Here is an 18,853-nt window from a genome sequence, read left to right as displayed (position 1 = left end):
CACGACAGTGTTGAGGACCACTGAGGTTTGTGACCATAAATTTAGAATAGAGCCCTATTGAGGAAATAACCCGTGTTATTTTAAATTTATTTAAATTTAAATATTTTCCCCAAAAGGGCCCAGCAGACCAACAGGCACAGGCGATACTCTAGTTTTATATACCAATAGCAAGTCATTTTTAATTTAATATAATCTTTTGTTTGTTTTAGCAATAAAGAATAATGAAGTGTTTCTTTGAAATGGTGTTTTGTGTGCATGTGTTCTCTAGATTATAGTGCCCTCACGTGGCTGATGTACATCATTTACTTCAGAGTGTTTTCATGGGGAAGAAAAAACTGAGAATTAAGCATGGGCCTTACAACACTGCTACTAAAAATAAAAATAATTTGTATTATTATTTTGACTAAAACCAGTACTAGGTGCAAATGAACTTCCTTTCTAGACCAACACCACATTGTCCAGTTGTAATAGTGTTGATATTTTGTTATGTGTAAGTAATGTGATGATTTATGGTAAAAACATTAGGGGTGAGAAAAAAATAAGAAGAACATGTATTTCCTTTCTGGGATTTTTATAATTGTGTCCAAATTCACGTTGATAAAGAGTGCTGCTTTACATAATTGCAACTAAATCTTTATTTTGCTTTTCACTAAATATGAAAGTAATTACAGTACTGAATATTTTCTTAAATAGTTGTGGGGTTTTTTTGTTGTTTGTTTTTTGTTTGTTTGTTTGTTGTCTTTTGCTGCTTTTTAATATGAAGGAAAGGGAAGGGCAGGGCTTTGGCTGTACCTGCAAAGACAAAGTGGAATAGGGTGAAACCAACCCAATATTTGTAATAAACTGTGTTCTTTATGATTCAGGAAGCAATTTATTGAACATCTATTATACACTAGGACCATTAAGTTGCAGGAGATTTATATAGTTTAACGAATTTGATCTTCATAGCAATCTTGTGAAATGATTCCTTTTTCTTACCTTTATAACCAAGTCAATTGAGATTCAGGGAATTTAATAAATAATCTTGCCTTAGTTACAAACCCCAGAAATGCCAGTGTTAACACCTGCCATCTTCTCTCATAATTCAGAATTGTATGAGCAATTGCAGTAGATTATATATTCCATTTAGAAAGGACCTTATTAGAAGACATTCTACCAGTGTAACTTTTAGAATGATGTGATAATACATTTAATTAACTACTTTAATTATCTTGTTGAATTTTTGCCAGGGTTTACATACATGCTGAATTTGCAGTTTTATTGTTCAGTTGAGTTTGTCTTTAAGAAATTTTAAATTGATAAATTATTCATCAATGAAATAATTTCTTTGCATTTAATATTTTTAATTGCTAAAGGTACCTAAATAGCCCCAAAATAGTTGATGGCTTGGCCTGAAGGCATGATCTAAAGATGAGGTTGTTGAGTTTAAGAAATAGGAAAAAAAAAAGTAAATGATAAACTAATAAGCAACAAAATAAGTAAGCACAAACGTTTTAAACTTCGTGGTGGTGAAGGCACGATACTGTGTGAAAGTAAGATTTTTTCCATTGAACTTTGTCTTCCTTGACGATATTCTTCTACTTTATTCAATATGCTCATTATGTGCACTATTCTTACCAACTGTGTATTTATGACCATGAGTAACCCTCCAGACTGGACAAAGAATGTGGAGTAAGTAGAAATATTTTTTCAATATTGACACCCCTTTATGTTTCATATTGTGGTTTTAACATCTTGAGACCTCCTCAATTTCTTTAACAAACCATACCAGCTACTATTAAGCAGACACTGATTCAAGTTCATTTCAATCACTAAATGTCCTCTAGGACAAAGCTTGCAGTGGGCTCACTCAGTTGCTCAAATTACAGCACTAGTTTGACTGCTATTATCTGCAGCCCTTTATCTTCTTTGTGAGCCTTACACTCTTTTGAAGATCACCAGTGATTTACTATTATCTACTGATAAAAATTGTACCTAGTTTTTATGTTCCTTTTTCAATGACCATCACAGTTCTGTGTGATACTAGTACACATTTCATGGCTTTTAATGGTGCACATTTTATAAAATACAAATGCTTCACTCATTTTTGGATTCATACTTATTTGGTCAAATCAGACTGAACCCCAGGGTATTTCAGATTATGTCTTCATATAGAACCACATTATTTAGATCATTTAAATTAATTAATGTAGAAAATGCAATATTTAGTTATTTACAGTCAGTGAGAATGCCTTTTGGAATTTAAAGTTTCTTTTTTGCCTTAAGCCCCACCTAAACTCCATATCGTATGGAGAACATGGAAGTATCTAATTTTTTTTGTTGTTTAAGTCGTCTTTCAGATATGTACATGTAAATTAACTACTAGATTTTTAATGTGAGCTTGGCTATTTTCTCTCAGGTATACCTTTACAGGAATTTATACTTTTGAATCACTTATTAAAATACTTGCAAGGGGCTTTTGTTTGGAAGATTTCACATTTCTACGGGATCCATGGAACTGGTTGGATTTCACAGTCATTACTTTTGCGTAAGTATCTTAATACATTTTCTATCCTGGAAAAGCAAATCATTGGTGGGATTCTATATTATATTTTCCTTGGTGGCTTGCCTTGACAGATCAAGCATTTTTCTTAGTAATCACATTTTTCTTCCAATCAAATTATTCAGTTTGGAGAAATTAGGTACTATCACAGTAAATTACATGGCTTTGGTTTCAATTAGCAGTGTAAAGTAGTAAAGTTTCTCAAATAACAGAGATTATGATTGATGACAATGCCATTTTCCTCTTAATTGGGAAATCTGATGGCGACACTCATGAAATTTTAAAGGTCTTGATGAAAGACCAACATAGACATAGATTTCCCTAAATTCTGAATAACTCTGATTTAATTCTACAGGTATGTAACAGAATTTGTAAACCTAGGCAATGTTTCAGCTCTTCGAACTTTCAGAGTCTTGAGAGCTTTGAAAACTATTTCTGTAATTCCAGGTAAGAAGAAAATGGTATAAGGTGGTAGGCCCCTTATATCTCCAACTTTTCTTGTGTTCTGTCATTGTGTTTGTGTGTGAACCCCCTATTACAGATATGTGACAGAGTTTGTGGACCTGGGCAATGTCTCAGCGTTGAGAACATTCAGAGTTCTCCGAGCATTGAAAACAATTTCAGTCATTCCAGGTGAGAGCTAGGTTAAACACCGAGGCTGACTTTAGCTCCAGTGGTGCTAAAATCACAGCTTTTGTGCAGAAGCCTTGTTGCTTGTTGCATATTGCAAATAAATATGTAAAAAAGCAAGAATTGGTACATCATTTTTTGGATGCATTTGATTCTTTGCTTTTTACTTGTTGCTTTCTTTAAAACTATTCTAAATCAGCCTTTGAGTTTAACAAGAGTTGCATGAGGCATTTGCAGTAACAGGCTACATGGTTTGCATCCTACAACATCAAGCTTTCCGCATAGATGCTAAACTATGAGACATTCAGATTGATGCAAATTTGGCAATTTAGGCCTAAAACTGGCAATATTTTAAGCTGCAGATAAATGAAAGAGCAAGGGATAGCATGAGTGCTGCATGGGGCTCAGTTTTCAGATGTCTTCCTTTTTTAACCCATACTCAAGCTTGCAGAATTCACAAATATATAACTTCATAATTCATAGAACTCAAGATTTCTTACTATTTTATTCATATAGACTTTTCTAAAACCAATAAGGGGTTAGGAAGTAAGACATCTGCAAATAAAAGCAAAATATTTACACAAGGTTGATGTTTAAGCATGAATAACAAAATCATTTCTTTTGCTCTGAGGAGTGTTTGGAAATACACATTTGGTTCATTTCCATTTACAGTTTTCTAATGAACATACAAGTTCTGCTTTCATCCATTTTCACCAGCTAGCAGGCTTTTCATGAAAATGTTATTCAATCACAAACATTAAACTAATATTGTTGGCATTCTGCATGACATTTTTATTTTCCAGGACAAGCTCATGATATTTTTGCTGGTAAAATAGCTGCTGAGTAGTATATTTAAATTCCTCATTCTGTTTCTGTTTGTAGGCCTGAAGACCATTGTGGGGGCCCTGATCCAGTCAGTAAAGAAGCTTTCTGATGTCATGATCTTGACTGTGTTCTGTCTAAGCGTGTTTGCGCTAATAGGATTGCAGTTGTTCATGGGCAACCTACGAAATAAATGTTTGCAATGGCCTCCAGACAACTCTTCCTTTGAAATAAATATCACTTCCTTCTTTAACAACTCATTGGATGGGAATGGTACTGCTTTCAATAGGACAGTGAGCATGTTTAACTGGGATGAATATATTGAGGATAAAAGTAAGATATACTCTTTAAACCATTAAGTTGTTTAGTTATCTAGATATTAAAAATTATATATAATGGAAATTATCTCAATTTTCATGTGAACCAAGTGATTTAGACTAATTTAAGATGATTTAATACATATAATAGAGATATCAAATAATACCTTATTCCTTTATACTTTCAGTTTTTTGTTTGTTTGTTTGTTTGTTTGTTTTTGAGACACTTTCACTCTTGTCACCCAGGCTGGAGTACAATGGCATGTTCTCAGCTTACTGCAACCTCTGTTCCTGGGTTCAAGTGATTCTCCTGTCTCAGCCTCTGAATAGCTGGGAATACAGGACTCCCCACCACACCACACCGGGTTAATTTTTGTATTTTTGGTAGAGACGGGTTTCACCACGTTGGCCAGGCTGGTCTCAAACTCCTGATCTCAGGTGATCTACCCACCTTGGACTCTTAAAGTGCTGGGATTACAGGTGTGAGCCCCCATTCCCAGATCTCCTTTTTTCTTTTCTGTCAATTGATATAATAAAAGTTCTCAGTTGAAAATGTGTTAATTGACCAGGTGCGGTGGCTCACATCTGTAATCCCAGCACTTCGGGAGGCTGAGGCGGGCCAGTCACCTGAGGTCGGGAGTTCAAGATCAGCCTAACAAACATGGAGAAACCCAACTCTATTAAAAGTACAAAAACAATTTAGCTGGGCATGGTGGCCTATAATCCCAGCTACTTGGGAGGCTGAGGCAGGAGAATTGCCTAGGCAACAAGAACAAACTTCTGTCTCAAAAAAAAAAAAAAAAAAAAAAAAAAAAAAAAGAAAGAAAGAAAGAAAGAAAATATGTTGCCTTGTTTTGTGCTCATGTTGCAAGTAATTTCATATTATGTCATATTTAAAAAATGTGTATTTGGTAGGCATTAATCAGGGTTTTTTGTTTGTTTGTTTGTTTGTTTTTGTCATTTACTAAGTAAATCAGTAGTTGGAACTATGCAGGGTATTCCACTAAAATGTGTCCAGAATACTGAGGGGAAATAACTTGGCCTTATTTCGTTGATGCAACATATGTATTGAGTACATATGATGTATCTGAAAATAGAGAAACCATTTACTAAGGTGAAATAAAAATTTGTGTGATCCCAGAAAGTTAAGTAATCCTGATTTCGCCGTTCACTTACTCATATTCCAGTTAGTCCCTTTGGTGTCATCATTGTATTGTAGTTACCAGTTTAGTTTGATTATATTTAAGGCATGAATATCAGAATAAGCTTATGATGCCATATTTTTTCAGCATGATTTCTTAACATTGATCCAGGCTCCTCTGTCATTTTTATGTGTGTGTGTTTGTATGTATGTGAATATAAAAATACATATGTTCGCAAGTTTTCTGAGATATCTTTGCAACTTACTGAAGTTATATCTCACACCTTAAAAATAAAAATTAGATATACTTAGTTAACATGTATCTCCAAAGAAACATGTTTATTTTCTTTATTGTAAGGCAGAAATCAAGCAAAAATTTTAAACAAAACACTTATTTATAGCATCACAAGAGAGAATAAATACCTAAGCTCACTTCTCACAGGAAATTAAGTTAAAATTGGCAGGAAAAATGTCTGAATCTATTTTGAGCCTGGGGAAAAAAGTACATGGAAGGTAAAATTGTATTAGCATGACAACACCTAGAAACAACAAACCTTTCTTCTTTCGTTTTGTGCCCAGCAATGAGCACACGCAATTTGAGCTTATATTTGCTATAAATGCTGATATAAGAAGGTTATCATAGTAATTCCTTCTGAATATTTTTCTTTTTAACATATATTTTCTAATCATTTGTGCAATCAGAAATGTTATATATTGATATTTATTTAATATTATGAAAAATCTCTTTAGCCAAATATATTTATCAGTTTATGCATCTCATTATGATTGAAAACATTTGTAAACTTTTCTACCTAAACAGGATGGTTGAAATGTTTTACAGGCTTTTAATGATTCTTTCTCTTCATTTCTTTTCAAATAGGTCACTTTTATTTTTTAGAAGGGCAAAATGATGCTTTGCTTTGTGGCAACAGCTCAGATGCTGGGTAAGTGATGCTTCCTATTGAGTTTCAGTCCACACTGCTCCATCAATGTCAATAACTTGCCACCCCCCACTCATTCAGTCCTGCTCACTCCTCACTCAAAACCCTCCACAAATTCTACTTCACAGCAACTCTCAGAATAGCCAGGATAAAGTGTAGATTCTCACCTCCTTCACACACTCCTTTGCAGCAATTATTTTTCTATACTAGTTCACATGTAATCTAATTTATTTCAATGAAAAATAGAGAATAAAGCAGCATAATATGCATCTGAAGCTTAATAGAATGCTTAAGCACATACTTTTATAAATGTGATATTTTATATACAATACTACGATCTCCAGAGCTTAAAATGTAAGATCTCTGAAGATTATGTTAATATCTGAGACATGGGGAGTATTTAGTATATTTTGGCGAAGTGGTTAAAAGCATAAACTGGAGAGTCTGCATAGATTCAAACTTTGACTCCATCATATAATCTCAATTCCACTTGCCTTCATTTGCTCATATGACAAATGGGTGTAGTAAGAGGGGTTTTGTGATAATGAAGTGGATTAATAAATATAGCCATTTAGATAGCTCGATAGTGCCTGTAAATATTATTGTTGAAATTATGCAAACATTTGTTATTAAAAAATATGAAGCTAAAGGCTGGGAAAATTTAAAGAAACAGTTAATTTTCTCTATTTAGCAAGACTAGAGCCACACACAGAAGTCTAATGCATTTTCTTTGGACAATGATACTGTGAACACTAGTATCCGGTAACAAAATTCCTAGTGACTATTATTAGCTTTGCATTTGGCTCCTATGATCAGCACTATGCTGTCTTTATCTTCAGATTCCAATGATAAGTAAATCACACAGATTTTAATTTCTTGTGTGTACTGTAATAAATGCTTTACATACAGTATCTTCTTCAATGTTTGCAAATTCTTGAGACAGTTTCTCTTATTAGCCCATTCTCACATGCAAGGTGCCCGATTATTAGCAAGTTAAGAAATTTGCCAAGATCATTCAGCTCAGAAGTGTCAGGCAAGATGTTGAAGCCAGGTCTGCTTGATCTTCAGGGTTATACTATGACATTTTTACCACACAGTGCTATTCACTCCCTTCAGCATGCTCCATCTATCCTTTTTTCACTTCTTTGCCCTGTTCTCACTCACACACACATTTCTACCCCAAGACATCTTCAGCGAAAATCAACTTTTTCCTTGCAGACATTTTTATCTGTCCTTAAGTCCCAGAAGATATTAATCATAATATGATTGCTTTTATATGGAGACACGATAAATATGATAATGACAATTATTAATCACAGAGGAATCCATAAAGTAGACGTAATCGATTCTGTTATTACATAAATCAGTCCACAAGTGCTGAATTAAATACTAGGTCAGGTGAGAGAAATCAGCGTTTTTCTAGTGCCCATATAAAATAGACATTGGCATCTATTAAAACAGAAAAACTAAGTAGCAGACTTGCCGTTATTGACTTCCTCTCTTTCCTCTAAACTAATTACAGCCAGTGTCCTGAAGGATACATCTGTGTGAAGGCTGGTAGAAACCCCAACTATGGCTACACGAGCTTTGACACCTTTAGTTGGGCCTTTTTGTCCTTATTTCGTCTCATGACTCAAGACTTCTGGGAAAACCTTTATCAGCTGGTGAGAACAGATAAAATGATTTTTCTGAGAATCATAAAACACTGAGCTCGAGAGAATTGTTGTAGAATACTTTATTACTTAGAGTGTGAGCTTGTAACATCCTATATACAATTTATTAAAATCTCTCTTTCATTTTGCAGACTCTACGTGCTGCTGGGAAAACGTACATGATATTTTTTGTGCTGGTCATTTTCTTGGGCTCATTCTACCTAATAAATCTGATCCTGGCTGTGGTGGCCATGGCCTATGAGGAGCAGAATCAGGCCACCTTGGAAGAAGCTGAACAGAAGGAAGCAGAATTTCAGCAGATGCTTGAACAGCTTAAAAAGCAACAAGAAGAAGCCCAGGTATAGTGAACAAGCATACAGTTCTTTTTCTTTATCTGAATTCTTTGACCTAAATTTTGAGATCAGTGGCAGGGTAGTTGACATTAGAAATGGGTTGTATGTGTTTGGTAAGTGCTAGGTGCCTGTTTAGGTATTAAGAAGTTATTACTTTATTGCAATGATCTCTGTCAATAGTAATGGCATCAAAATATGGAAAATTATAATTGCTTTACTGACATTTTTTCTCCCTTGTGGCTCCTTGAGGAAATTAACTATTAACAAATGCCTCAGTTATTCAAATTTACAGAGTAGGTAAACCTACGTATTCTCACCTGAAGTATTTCCTTATGGGAAGAGGAATTCAGCTACATTTGCTTCCCCATTGCAGTATCACCAGAGGTGGCAAGGGTCAGAAAACCAGAATCAAACTGAGAACATTATTTCACTGAGTCTGGAAAGGCAAAGGCTTATTCAGCATTTGTTCTCTTTTTTTTTTATAAAGTGTACAAATGCAAGTGTGGGGATTACTTCAATAAAACACTAGTGTATAAGCATATTATAACATTAGCAATCTCTGCCTCCTACTCTATAAATCCTTTAATTTGGACTTGACAAGTCTTCAACATAAGGCAAGAATTTCTCTAATTATATTTGCTTGATTTAATAGCATTTACTACCACAATTCCCTATTTTTGCCTTTTCTTGTATGTTGCATACAATTCCCTTTCATCTCTGAGTATTCCTAAATATGTAATAAAGCTCAAAGTATATTGATGTAATAGAAACAATATTAAACATTGTCTTTCTGCCAAAACCACTGTTATACTCTTTAGAAATTCATGCAGATGCCGTGATCTGGGATTCTCTCATAAAAAATCTGTATTATGCCTTTGTTGTGCATTCCCTAGTGAAATACTCAATTGAAATAATGGAGAAAAATGTCAATGAAATAAAATACTTGCCTGAATTACATTTAATAATTCAGACTAGCACTAAATTTCTTTACTGTGTGAAAATGGAAGCAAAGGAAAATGTATATCAGATTTAAATAGGAAGCCTTTAATTCCTAAATCATTTCCTTCTTAAAATATGGTTTAAATTATACAAAAAAGCTATTACGACTTCTGAGTGTCTTACTCATATTATTGGGTAATTAGACATCATAGTGTGAGGACAGAGCGTGAAGGTTCTCATCAAAGTCACATGGATCATCTTCCATATGACTGCTCATTTTATTCTCTGATTGGTCTAGTAACAATGTACTGTTTTCTAAAATGTTGAACACAATGGACAATTCTTTTTCAAGATTGTCTTCATGATATTACAGCTAAGTCAGCAGTAACATGATAATATTTTTTAAGTTTATATGCAACTTCCACTTACTTTGCATCTTTCTAGGCAGCAGCTGCTGCTGCATCTGCTGAATCAAGAGACTTCAGTGGTGCTGGTGGGATAGGAGTTTTCTCAGAGAGTTCTTCAGTAGCCTCTAAGTTGAGCTCCAAAAGTGAAAAGGAGCTGAAAAACAGAAGAAAGAAAAAGAAACAGAAAGAACAGTCTGGAGAAGAAGAGAAAAATGACAGAGTCCGAAAATCTGAATCTGAAGACAGCATAAGAAAAAAAGGTTTCCGTTTTTCCTTGGAAGGAAGTAGACTGACATATGAAAAGAGATTTTCTTCTCCACACCAGGTAAAAATATTAGATTACATGAATTGTGTTCTCGTAAAATATTTTTAAAGAATATGCCAGAATTTGACGGAGAGACAAGTGCCTTCCACCTGAACGGCACAATACTTTCAGAGTAGTGATGGTTATCTAGTGTTTTAGCTATCACTTCAGAGAACTTGTGAATTTTACAACTTTTTGGAACCCCAGAAAGAAAATTTTAGAACCCTCTGGGTTTGGAAAGATTTGTGGTTTTGAGGTTTTCTTAAAGACTCAAAGATCTTGGATAAATTTTCCACATGAGGAATTATCAGCAGATGGTTCCCATCTCCTCTTAACTATGTGCATGGAGCCAGTGAAATGTGGGTTTTCTGAGTGACAAATTCCCAGAAATAGTCCAGAGGCTCTTTCAGGTCATCTGCAGGGTTGTTCCCTTCAGGTGCAAACATCACATACAAAGTGCCTTCTTCATGCCCTTGTTTCAAATGGGACTGAAACAAAATATCTCCAAAAGTAGCCAAAACTCTCAGATAGGCAGATACTGAGGAAGATTTATGACACAAAATAAACAGTAATGTAGTTGCACTTGATTATCAGTATTTCATGTTAAACATGGGACTTGCATTCAAAGAAACTGTGATTTATAAGTTGCAAAAAAAAAAAAATATTCACTGGATGCCTCTGCCTTTTGTAACCATTCAAGTTGTTGATATTTTAAAATTTAGGATCCTAATTGTCTTTGAAATTACCAAGATGTTTCCCAGGAATACACAATATCTCAAAAGACAGTTTCACCAGGAGTGAAATCTTATTACCTATACAGTAACAATAGCAATTACAACATTGATAATGGCCAATGTTTACACATTGTGTTGTTATTTGAGACTTTAATTCATTTAAGCCTTTCACTATAACTCTAGGTAAGTTCTAATTTAATTAATATGCCCAATTTTTATATGTGAGGAGAATCGGGCTGTATTCTGTTTTGAGTACCTATTTTATGTTTGACATTCTTTTTACACTTTCATAATTAATGCTAACAGTTTTGTAGAACAGTATTATTTTCATTATGGTTTTTGATCAGTAAAGTTAAATAATTGCACAATGTCATATAGTTATTTTGGGCTGAGTTGGTATTCAAAGTTTGCCTGGTACTGAAAACCTTAAAATTTCCACTTTGTCAAGCTGCCTATGAAGAATATCTTTATAAATTGATGAGAAAATTTATGATATGACTTTATTTAAAAGACACAATAGCATTATACTTTCTCTTTCACCTTTTTATAGTATAGACAAGCTCACATAACCTTATATGTGAGATATATATATATAAATTTTTGTAGGTCAGCCTTATTCATTCCAAATCCAAATAACATCGTAAGATAGGATAAATTGGGGATGAATTCAAATTTAAAATAGGAGCTTTAAACTAAATATCAAAATTTACTTGTTGTCTTTCATTTTGTTGTCACAATCATGATGATTCCATTAGTAGAAACATTAATCAATAAATGGGAATCCTTAAAAGGCAAAACCTCTGTTTACAGCGTTAGTCATTCTGAAAAGGAAGGAAAGAAGAAAAACAAAGGAAGGGAGAGAGAGAGATTGAGGTGGGAAAAAAGGGAGCAAAGGAGATTGGAAGGTAGAGTATTTTCGCCTACATTTTTACTTAAGTTTGTCCAAATTTGTGTCTAAACTTGTCTGAGGCAAGTTTAATATTTGAAACTTTATATCAACTTCATATCAAACAGGGAACAGAGATTCTCTTCAATTTGCCTTATTTCTAGTTGAATAAAATGAATTCTAGACAAAATAGTGAATCCTGGTAAGGCTAGGCTCTGTTCTTCCTTTTCCTGTAAATGTTGCTCATAGATATGATATTCTCCCAGCAGCCTCTTCTTCATACCTCTACGTACCTCGGTTTCCCAGCTAGTTGGGCATTATCGCTTGATCACTGACTTAGAAGACATGGCAGGGCTGTCTCAAATTGATACTTGTTTCTTAAGTAGCCTCTACATAAAAATAGAGTTAAAGACTTTATTTTGCTTAATAAAGAAATATTCAAACAAGTGCCTAAGAGGAGGGAGAGAGAAAGAGAAAAAGACATAGGGAAAGGGAGAGAAAGAGAAAGAGAGGGGGGAAAAAGGAGAAAAGGAAGAAGGGAGGAGAGACAGAAAACCCTGAAATCACACCAACCCACTTTGCAAGCCCTGAAAGTAATACTGAAAATAGCAAATCAGACAGAAGTACTTAACCTTGGTACGGTAATAGAGGGCCCATCATGTTTGTTAGATTTTCAAGAGTTCAAGACCCCAAAATATTAGGAATTATTGTTTTGTGATGACATGAGAGTGTTGGTAACCATCTCTGTGTTTGTATTTAAAAACTAAACAATGTAAGCCTTTACTGCAAGATGATAATTTCCTTAGTAGAGTAAGTGGAAATATGAACTGTTTATTAGACTTGGATTAGACTCATTAGCATGGTAGAGAGGGGAGAAGAAAGTCAAGAGTGTAATCTCTATTCAAGTTTCAAGATAATCTGGATTTTTTTTTGAAACCCTTATAAGACACAATTTACATTAGAACCTGGTCCTGAAAAAAAAAAAAGACACAATTAATCTTAAATTATTACTTTGCAATTTATTTGGGATAAACTAGGAGTTTTACTTTTTAAAGATTCATTTGGAATGGGGAATTTTTCTTACTGGTTGTCTTTTTTGTGTGTTACAGCACTTGATTACTATGCATTTATGTAATTAATGTCAGCAATAGAAGTTGATGCTAACAGATGGGCCACGATCACTTCTCATATAGCTTTCACATGTAAACTATGCCTTTGTATGGCTTAATTCATCCACGCTCCTTGAGAAACACGCAATTTTATAACATACTTTCTTTCAACCCTTCTATGGCTCCAATTGAATGGGGTTCTAGCGGTTAAAATATAAACTCTCTCTGAAAGAGATACAAACATTCTTTATTGCCAAGCATGTATTGTTTGCCTTTCTTTTTCAGCTAATGATGAGCAATAGGTCACACATCCTAGAACTGTTATGTCTTCATAGCTAATTTAAAGTTCCTTGTGAAAAGAGAGAAAGGAGACATGAAAGAAGATGGATAGTCTAAGGCAGGCGTCCCCAAACTATGGCCCTTGGGCCGCATGCAGCCCCCTGAGGCCATTTATCTGCCCCTCCCCCCGGCCGCACTTCAGGAAGGGGCACCTCTTTCATTGGTGGTCAGTGAGAGGAGCACAGTATGTGGCGGCCCTCCAACGGTCTGAGGGTCAGTGAACTGGCCCCCTGTGTAAAAAGTTTGGGGACTCCTGGTCTAAGGCTTTAAAAATAACTGCTTGTATGGAAAACAGTGAAAGAATGAATCTTATTAAGATAGTTAATAGGATAAAAAAGCATGGGAACAACCAAAGGAGAGATGACTTCTGTTGTGGGAGCAGTAACTCTCTTAGAAGTGCTTCTTACTGTAAATAGTGAATAGAATCACATAAGATAGTGGTTAATGTTTAAAGATATTTAATAGACACAGATACTATTGAGAAAAAGCAATTCTTTAGCTGGAAAGAAAATAAAAAGCATCCATATTGGTCAGCGTATTACTCTGCTGATAAAGACATACTCGAGACTGGGCAATTTACCAGAGAAAGAGGTTCAATTCCACATGGCTGGGGAGGCCTCACAATCATGGCAGAAGGCAAGGAGGAGCAAGTCACATTTTATGTGGATGGTGGCAGACAAAGAGAGAGTGAAAGCCAAGCAAAAGAGGTTTTTCCCCATAAAACCATCAGATCTCGAGACTCATTCACTACCACGAGAACTGTATGGGGGAAACCACTGCTGTGATTTAACTATCTCCCACCAGGTCCCTTCCACAACAATGGGAATTATGGGAGATATAACTCAATATGAGATCAGGGTGGGAACACAGCTAAACTGTGTCATTCTGTCCCTCCCAAATCTCATGTCCTCACATTTCAAAACCAATCATGCCTTCCCTATAGTCCCCCAAAGTCTTAACTCATTTCAGGATTAATTCAAAATCCACAGTCCAAAGGCTCATTAGGGACAGGGCAAGTACCTTCTACCTATGAGTCTGAAAAGTCAAAAGCAAGATAGTTACTTCCTAGGTACAATGGGGGTACAGGCATTAGTAAATACAGCCATTCCAAACAGGAGAAATTGGCCAAGACAAAGGGGCTACAGGCTCCATGCAAGTTGGAAATCCATCAAGGCAGTCAAATCCTAAATATCCAAAATGATCTCCTTTGACTCCATGTCTCACAACCAGATTATGCTGATGCAAGAGGTGGGTTCCCATAATCTTGGGCAGTTCCACCCCTGTGGCTTTGCAGGGTACAACCTCCTTTCTGGCTGCTTTCACGGATTGGCTTTGAGCGTCTGTGGTTTTTCCAGCTGCATAGTGCAAACTGCTGGTGGATCTATTATTATTCTGGAGTCTGGAGGATGTTGGCTCTCTTCTCATAACTCCACCAGGTAGTGCCCCAGTAGGCACTCAGTGTGGGGGCTCCAACCTCATGTTTCTCTTCCTCAGCATCTTAGCAGAGCTTCTCTATGAGAGCCCTGCCCCTGCAGCAAACTTCTGCCTGTACCTCCAAGCATTTCCATACATCCTCTGAAATCAAGGCAGAGGTTCCCAAATTCCAATTCTTGACTTCTATGCACTGGCAGGCTCAAAATCATGTGGAAGCTGCCAATGCTTGAGGCTCGCACCCTGTGAAGCTCTGGGCCTAGCTCTACATTTGCTCCTTTCAACCATGGCTGGAGCCACAGGGATGCAGGGCACCAAGTCCTAGGCTGCACACAGCATGAGACCCAGGGCTCGGCCCACAAAACTACTTTTTTCTCTTAGGCCTCCAGGCCTGTGATGGGAGGGGCTACTGCAAAGGTCTCTGACATGTCCCATTGTCTTGGGGATTAACATTCAGTTCCTCATTACTTATGCAAAATGGGAGACATTTTCCCCATTGTCTTGGGTATTAACATTCAGCTGCTAATTATTTATGCAAACTTCTGCAGCTGGCTTGAATTTCTCTTCAGAAAATGGGATTTTCTTTTCTTTTGCATTGTCAGGCTGCAAATTTTCTGAACTTGTATGCCCTGCTTACCTTACGAAACTGAATGCCTTTAACAACACCCAAGTTACCTCTTGAATGTTTGCTGCTTAGAAATTTCTTCTGCCACATACTCTAAATCGTCTTTCCCAAGTTCAAAGCTCTACAGGTGTCTAGGACAGGGGCAAAATGCCACCAGTCTCTTTGCTAAAACATAACAAGAGTCACCTTTACTCCAGTTCCCAACAAGTTCTTCATCTCCATCTGAGACTACCTCAGCCTGGACCTTATTGTCCATATTACTATTAGACTTTTGGTCAAAGCCATTCAACAAGTCTCTAGGAAGTTCCAAACTTTCCCACATTTTCCTGCCTTTTTCTGAGCCCTCCGGACTGTTCCAACCTCTGCATATCACCCAGTTTCAAAGTCACTTCCACATTTTTGGGTATCTTTTCAGCAGTGCCCCATTCCTCGTACCAATTTACTATATTAGTCTGTTTTCATGCTGCCAATAAAGACATACCTGTGACTGGGCAATTTACCAAAGAAAGAGTTTTAATTGGACTTACAGTTCTATGTGGCTGGGGAAGCCTCACAATCATGGCAGAAGGCAAAGAGGAACAAGTCACATCTTACATGGATGGAGGCAGGCAAAGAGAGAGTGAGAGCCAAGCAAAAAGGATTTCTCCCCAATAAAACCGTGAGATCTCTTGAGACTTATTCACTACCACAGGAACAGTATGGAGGAAACCACTGCCATGATTCAACTATTTCTCACCAGGTCCCTCCCCAAGCAATGAAAATTATGGGAGATGATAACTCAAGATAAGATCTGGGTTGGTACACAGCCAAATCATATTACTTAGAAATAAATATAGCCGGGCGTGGTGGCTCAAGCCTGTAATCCCAGCACTTTGGGAGGCCGAGGCAGATGGATCACAAGGTCAAGAGATCGAGACCATCCTGGTCAACATGGTGAAACCCCATCTCTACTAAAAATACAAAAATTAGCTGGGCATGGTGGCACGTGCCTGTAATCCCAGCTACTCAGGAGGTTGAGGCAGGAGAATTGCCTGAACCCAGGAATCAGAGGTTGCGGTGAGCCGAGATCGCGCCATTGCACTCCAGCCTGGGTAACGAGAGCGAAACTCCATCTAAAAAATTAAAAAAAAAAGAAAGAAATATAAAAACCTAGATATTAATAAGTATAAAATAATGGTGTTCATTGGTTTTAAACCTTTGGCAAGAAAAAGATCAAACCAACAATACTTAAATGATGAAATTAGTATTATTTCCATTAATAATCACTTAAATCCAATGCAAGTAAAAAAGAAAATGCATTACATGATGTAAATAATGTCTGTGAGTAGCTTTAAGCATGAATGGACCCAGAAGCTCAAGACATGCTACCATGAGCATTGTCCTTTTCCATATCTGAATCCAGATTTCTCCCACATGGTGGCGAGATGTCACTGCAGCTCCAAACTTAGAGCCATTATTTTTAGCTGCCTCAAGTGAAAAATCACCATTTCCTCAACAGTTGTGAAAGACAGGGATATCTTTCAATTGATCAAGCAGGATTCCATGCCTGTCTTTAAACTATATGTAGAATACATTGATTGCCTAGGCTTAGGCCATTGCCTGGGACATTAGTAGACAATGTCCCTAATCCTGCTGGATTCCTGGATCCAGCAGGAATTGAGGTTAGGGTCTCCCACATTACCTGGTCTGAGAGTTGAGGAGCATTTCTCAAGGATAATCAGAGTACTGATTTTTAAAAAAATTTAAGTGGTTGTGATCAGATTCTTTTTTTTAAATTGCATTTTAGGTTTTGGGGTACATCTGAAGAACATGCAAGATTGTTGCATAGGTACACACATGGCAGTGTGATTTGCTGCCTTCTTTCCCATCACCTATATCTGGCATTTCTCCCCATGCTATCTCTCCCCAACTCCCCATCCATGGCTGTCCCCCTACATTTCCCCCTGAAAAACCCCAGTGTGTGATGTTTCCTCCCTGTGTTCATGTGTTCTCGTTGTTCAACACCCACCTATGAGTGAGAACATGCAGTGTTTGATTTTCTGTTCTTGTGTCAGTTTGCTGAGAATGATGGTTTCCAGGTTCATCCATGTCCCTACAAAGGACACAAACTCATTGTTTTTTATGGCTGCATATTAAGTTTTTGTAAATATTGCCCTCAGATTTCTTGAGACAGATAAAAGGATGAAAATTGGGGAATAAATCATACAGTTAGTTCAGCTTGATTTAATTTATTCATGAAGACCATCATAAAATATGCAAAGGGAAGTGGAGAAGCTGCCCCTTGTACTATAATTAAACGTCCCTATTAGCAAGATTAATCATATTTCCTCTATGGTAAGATTTGCATCAGGGTGTGGTCACTAGTGAATTCTTACTGGCTATATTTTTGACTTCAAAGGATCTAAAGGTAGGTTTGTGTTTAATTGTTTTCCATTGGATTGTTAACTGAAGTTAACTTCTAAAGAAGGGTCTATCAAAAGTATCACTTGCAGATGCCAGTAACGGGACAAAACAATATTATGGGGACACTTCTGACTATGTTGGGGTATGGGTAGAGTAGAAGAAAAGAGAGCAGAAGATGAAAAATGGAGGAAGGAGAAAAAGGAAAAGTGAAATAGAAAAGGTGAACCTTGTAGAAATTGCCAAAATGCCACCAGCGGTCATCACAGGGGCCCTTGGTTCCACATGTCCAATGACTTATCCTTGAGTAAGTCAACCATTATGACACCATGAATCGATTCGTGTTTTTCAGAATGCCAGCTCTTAATTCTGTTCATCTGGTTTTTGTTTTTTCTCTTGTTGTTTATAGTCTTTACTGAGCATCCGTGGCTCCCTTTTCTCTCCAAGACGCAACAGTAGGGCGAGCCTTTTCAGCTTCAGAGGTCGAACAAAAGATGTTGGCTCTGAGAATGACTTTGCTGATGATGAGCACAGCACCTTCGAGGACAATGACAGCCGAAGAGACTCTCTGTTTGTGCCGCACAGACATGGGGAACGGCGTCACAGCAATGTCAGCCAGGCCAGCCGCGCCTCCAGGGTGCTCCCCATCCTGCCCATGAACGGGAAGATGCATAGCGCTGTGGACTGCAACGGTGTGGTCTCCCTGGTCGGGGGTCCTTCTACCCTCACATCTGCTGGACAGCTCCTGCCAGAGGTGAGGCCAATTAAAACTGCAGCTGATGGGAAGAGAGTTGTGGCTGATGCAAGCAGGAGTGTTTTTTCCATTTTCACATCTAAGACTTTTGTTGAGTTTGTTGTCCCGAGGCTGGGAGTTTGTTCAATCAAGCTATTAACTTATCTTGTCAAATTGTTCTATTTAGACTTTTTTACAAAGTAATTAAAATCTAGGTTGGCTGTCAGAGAAGATAATTAGAAGCATTCTTTCATCATTATTACTATAGTATGAAACTTGCCAAAAAGCAAAGCACCAATTTATCAAGCATAATGTTTGATTCATATAATTAAACTAAATCCAAGGAAATTAACGCTCACAAATTAAATACTTATCTTAAGGATTTTGTGATTGTTGTTCATTTAAAAGGAGGTTTGAATACTTCCACTTGCAGTAGATACTATTACTAAATAGATTTAAATCTCATAGTGCAACATTGCCTCTCTTTGCAGGTCAGAGTGTTGTAACTTTTTTAGCATCCACTCTAATGACCTCAACCATTGTAAATT

The 18,853-nt window shown here is 36.7% G+C and overlaps 1 protein-coding gene across 4 annotated transcripts in view; it reads left to right on the top strand.

The window, feature by feature from the left end:
* The window catches only part of SCN2A (sodium voltage-gated channel alpha subunit 2), a 144,594-nt gene that overhangs the window by 57,933 nt on the left and 67,808 nt on the right, over positions 1–18,853 (top strand). For all 4 annotated transcript variants that reach the window (XM_074399570.1, XM_074399567.1, XM_074399568.1 and 1 more), the window contains 9 exons: positions 1,582–1,671; positions 2,399–2,527; positions 3,084–3,175; positions 4,055–4,327; positions 6,333–6,396; positions 7,916–8,057; positions 8,198–8,404; positions 9,782–10,069; positions 17,982–18,326. In XM_074399570.1, coding sequence (XP_074255671.1) covers positions 1,582–1,671; positions 2,399–2,527; positions 3,084–3,175; positions 4,055–4,327; positions 6,333–6,396; positions 7,916–8,057; positions 8,198–8,404; positions 9,782–10,069; positions 17,982–18,326 — 1,630 coding nt within the window. The remainder of the gene's footprint in view (positions 1–1,581; positions 1,672–2,398; positions 2,528–3,083; positions 3,176–4,054; positions 4,328–6,332; positions 6,397–7,915; positions 8,058–8,197; positions 8,405–9,781; positions 10,070–17,981; positions 18,327–18,853) is intronic.

This window comes from Saimiri boliviensis, chromosome 5 (assembly GCF_048565385.1).
Source record: "Saimiri boliviensis isolate mSaiBol1 chromosome 5, mSaiBol1.pri, whole genome shotgun sequence".
In the NCBI taxonomy this organism is placed as follows: Eukaryota; Metazoa; Chordata; class Mammalia; order Primates; family Cebidae; genus Saimiri; species Saimiri boliviensis.
This window is presented reverse-complemented; position numbering and strand designations above follow the sequence as displayed.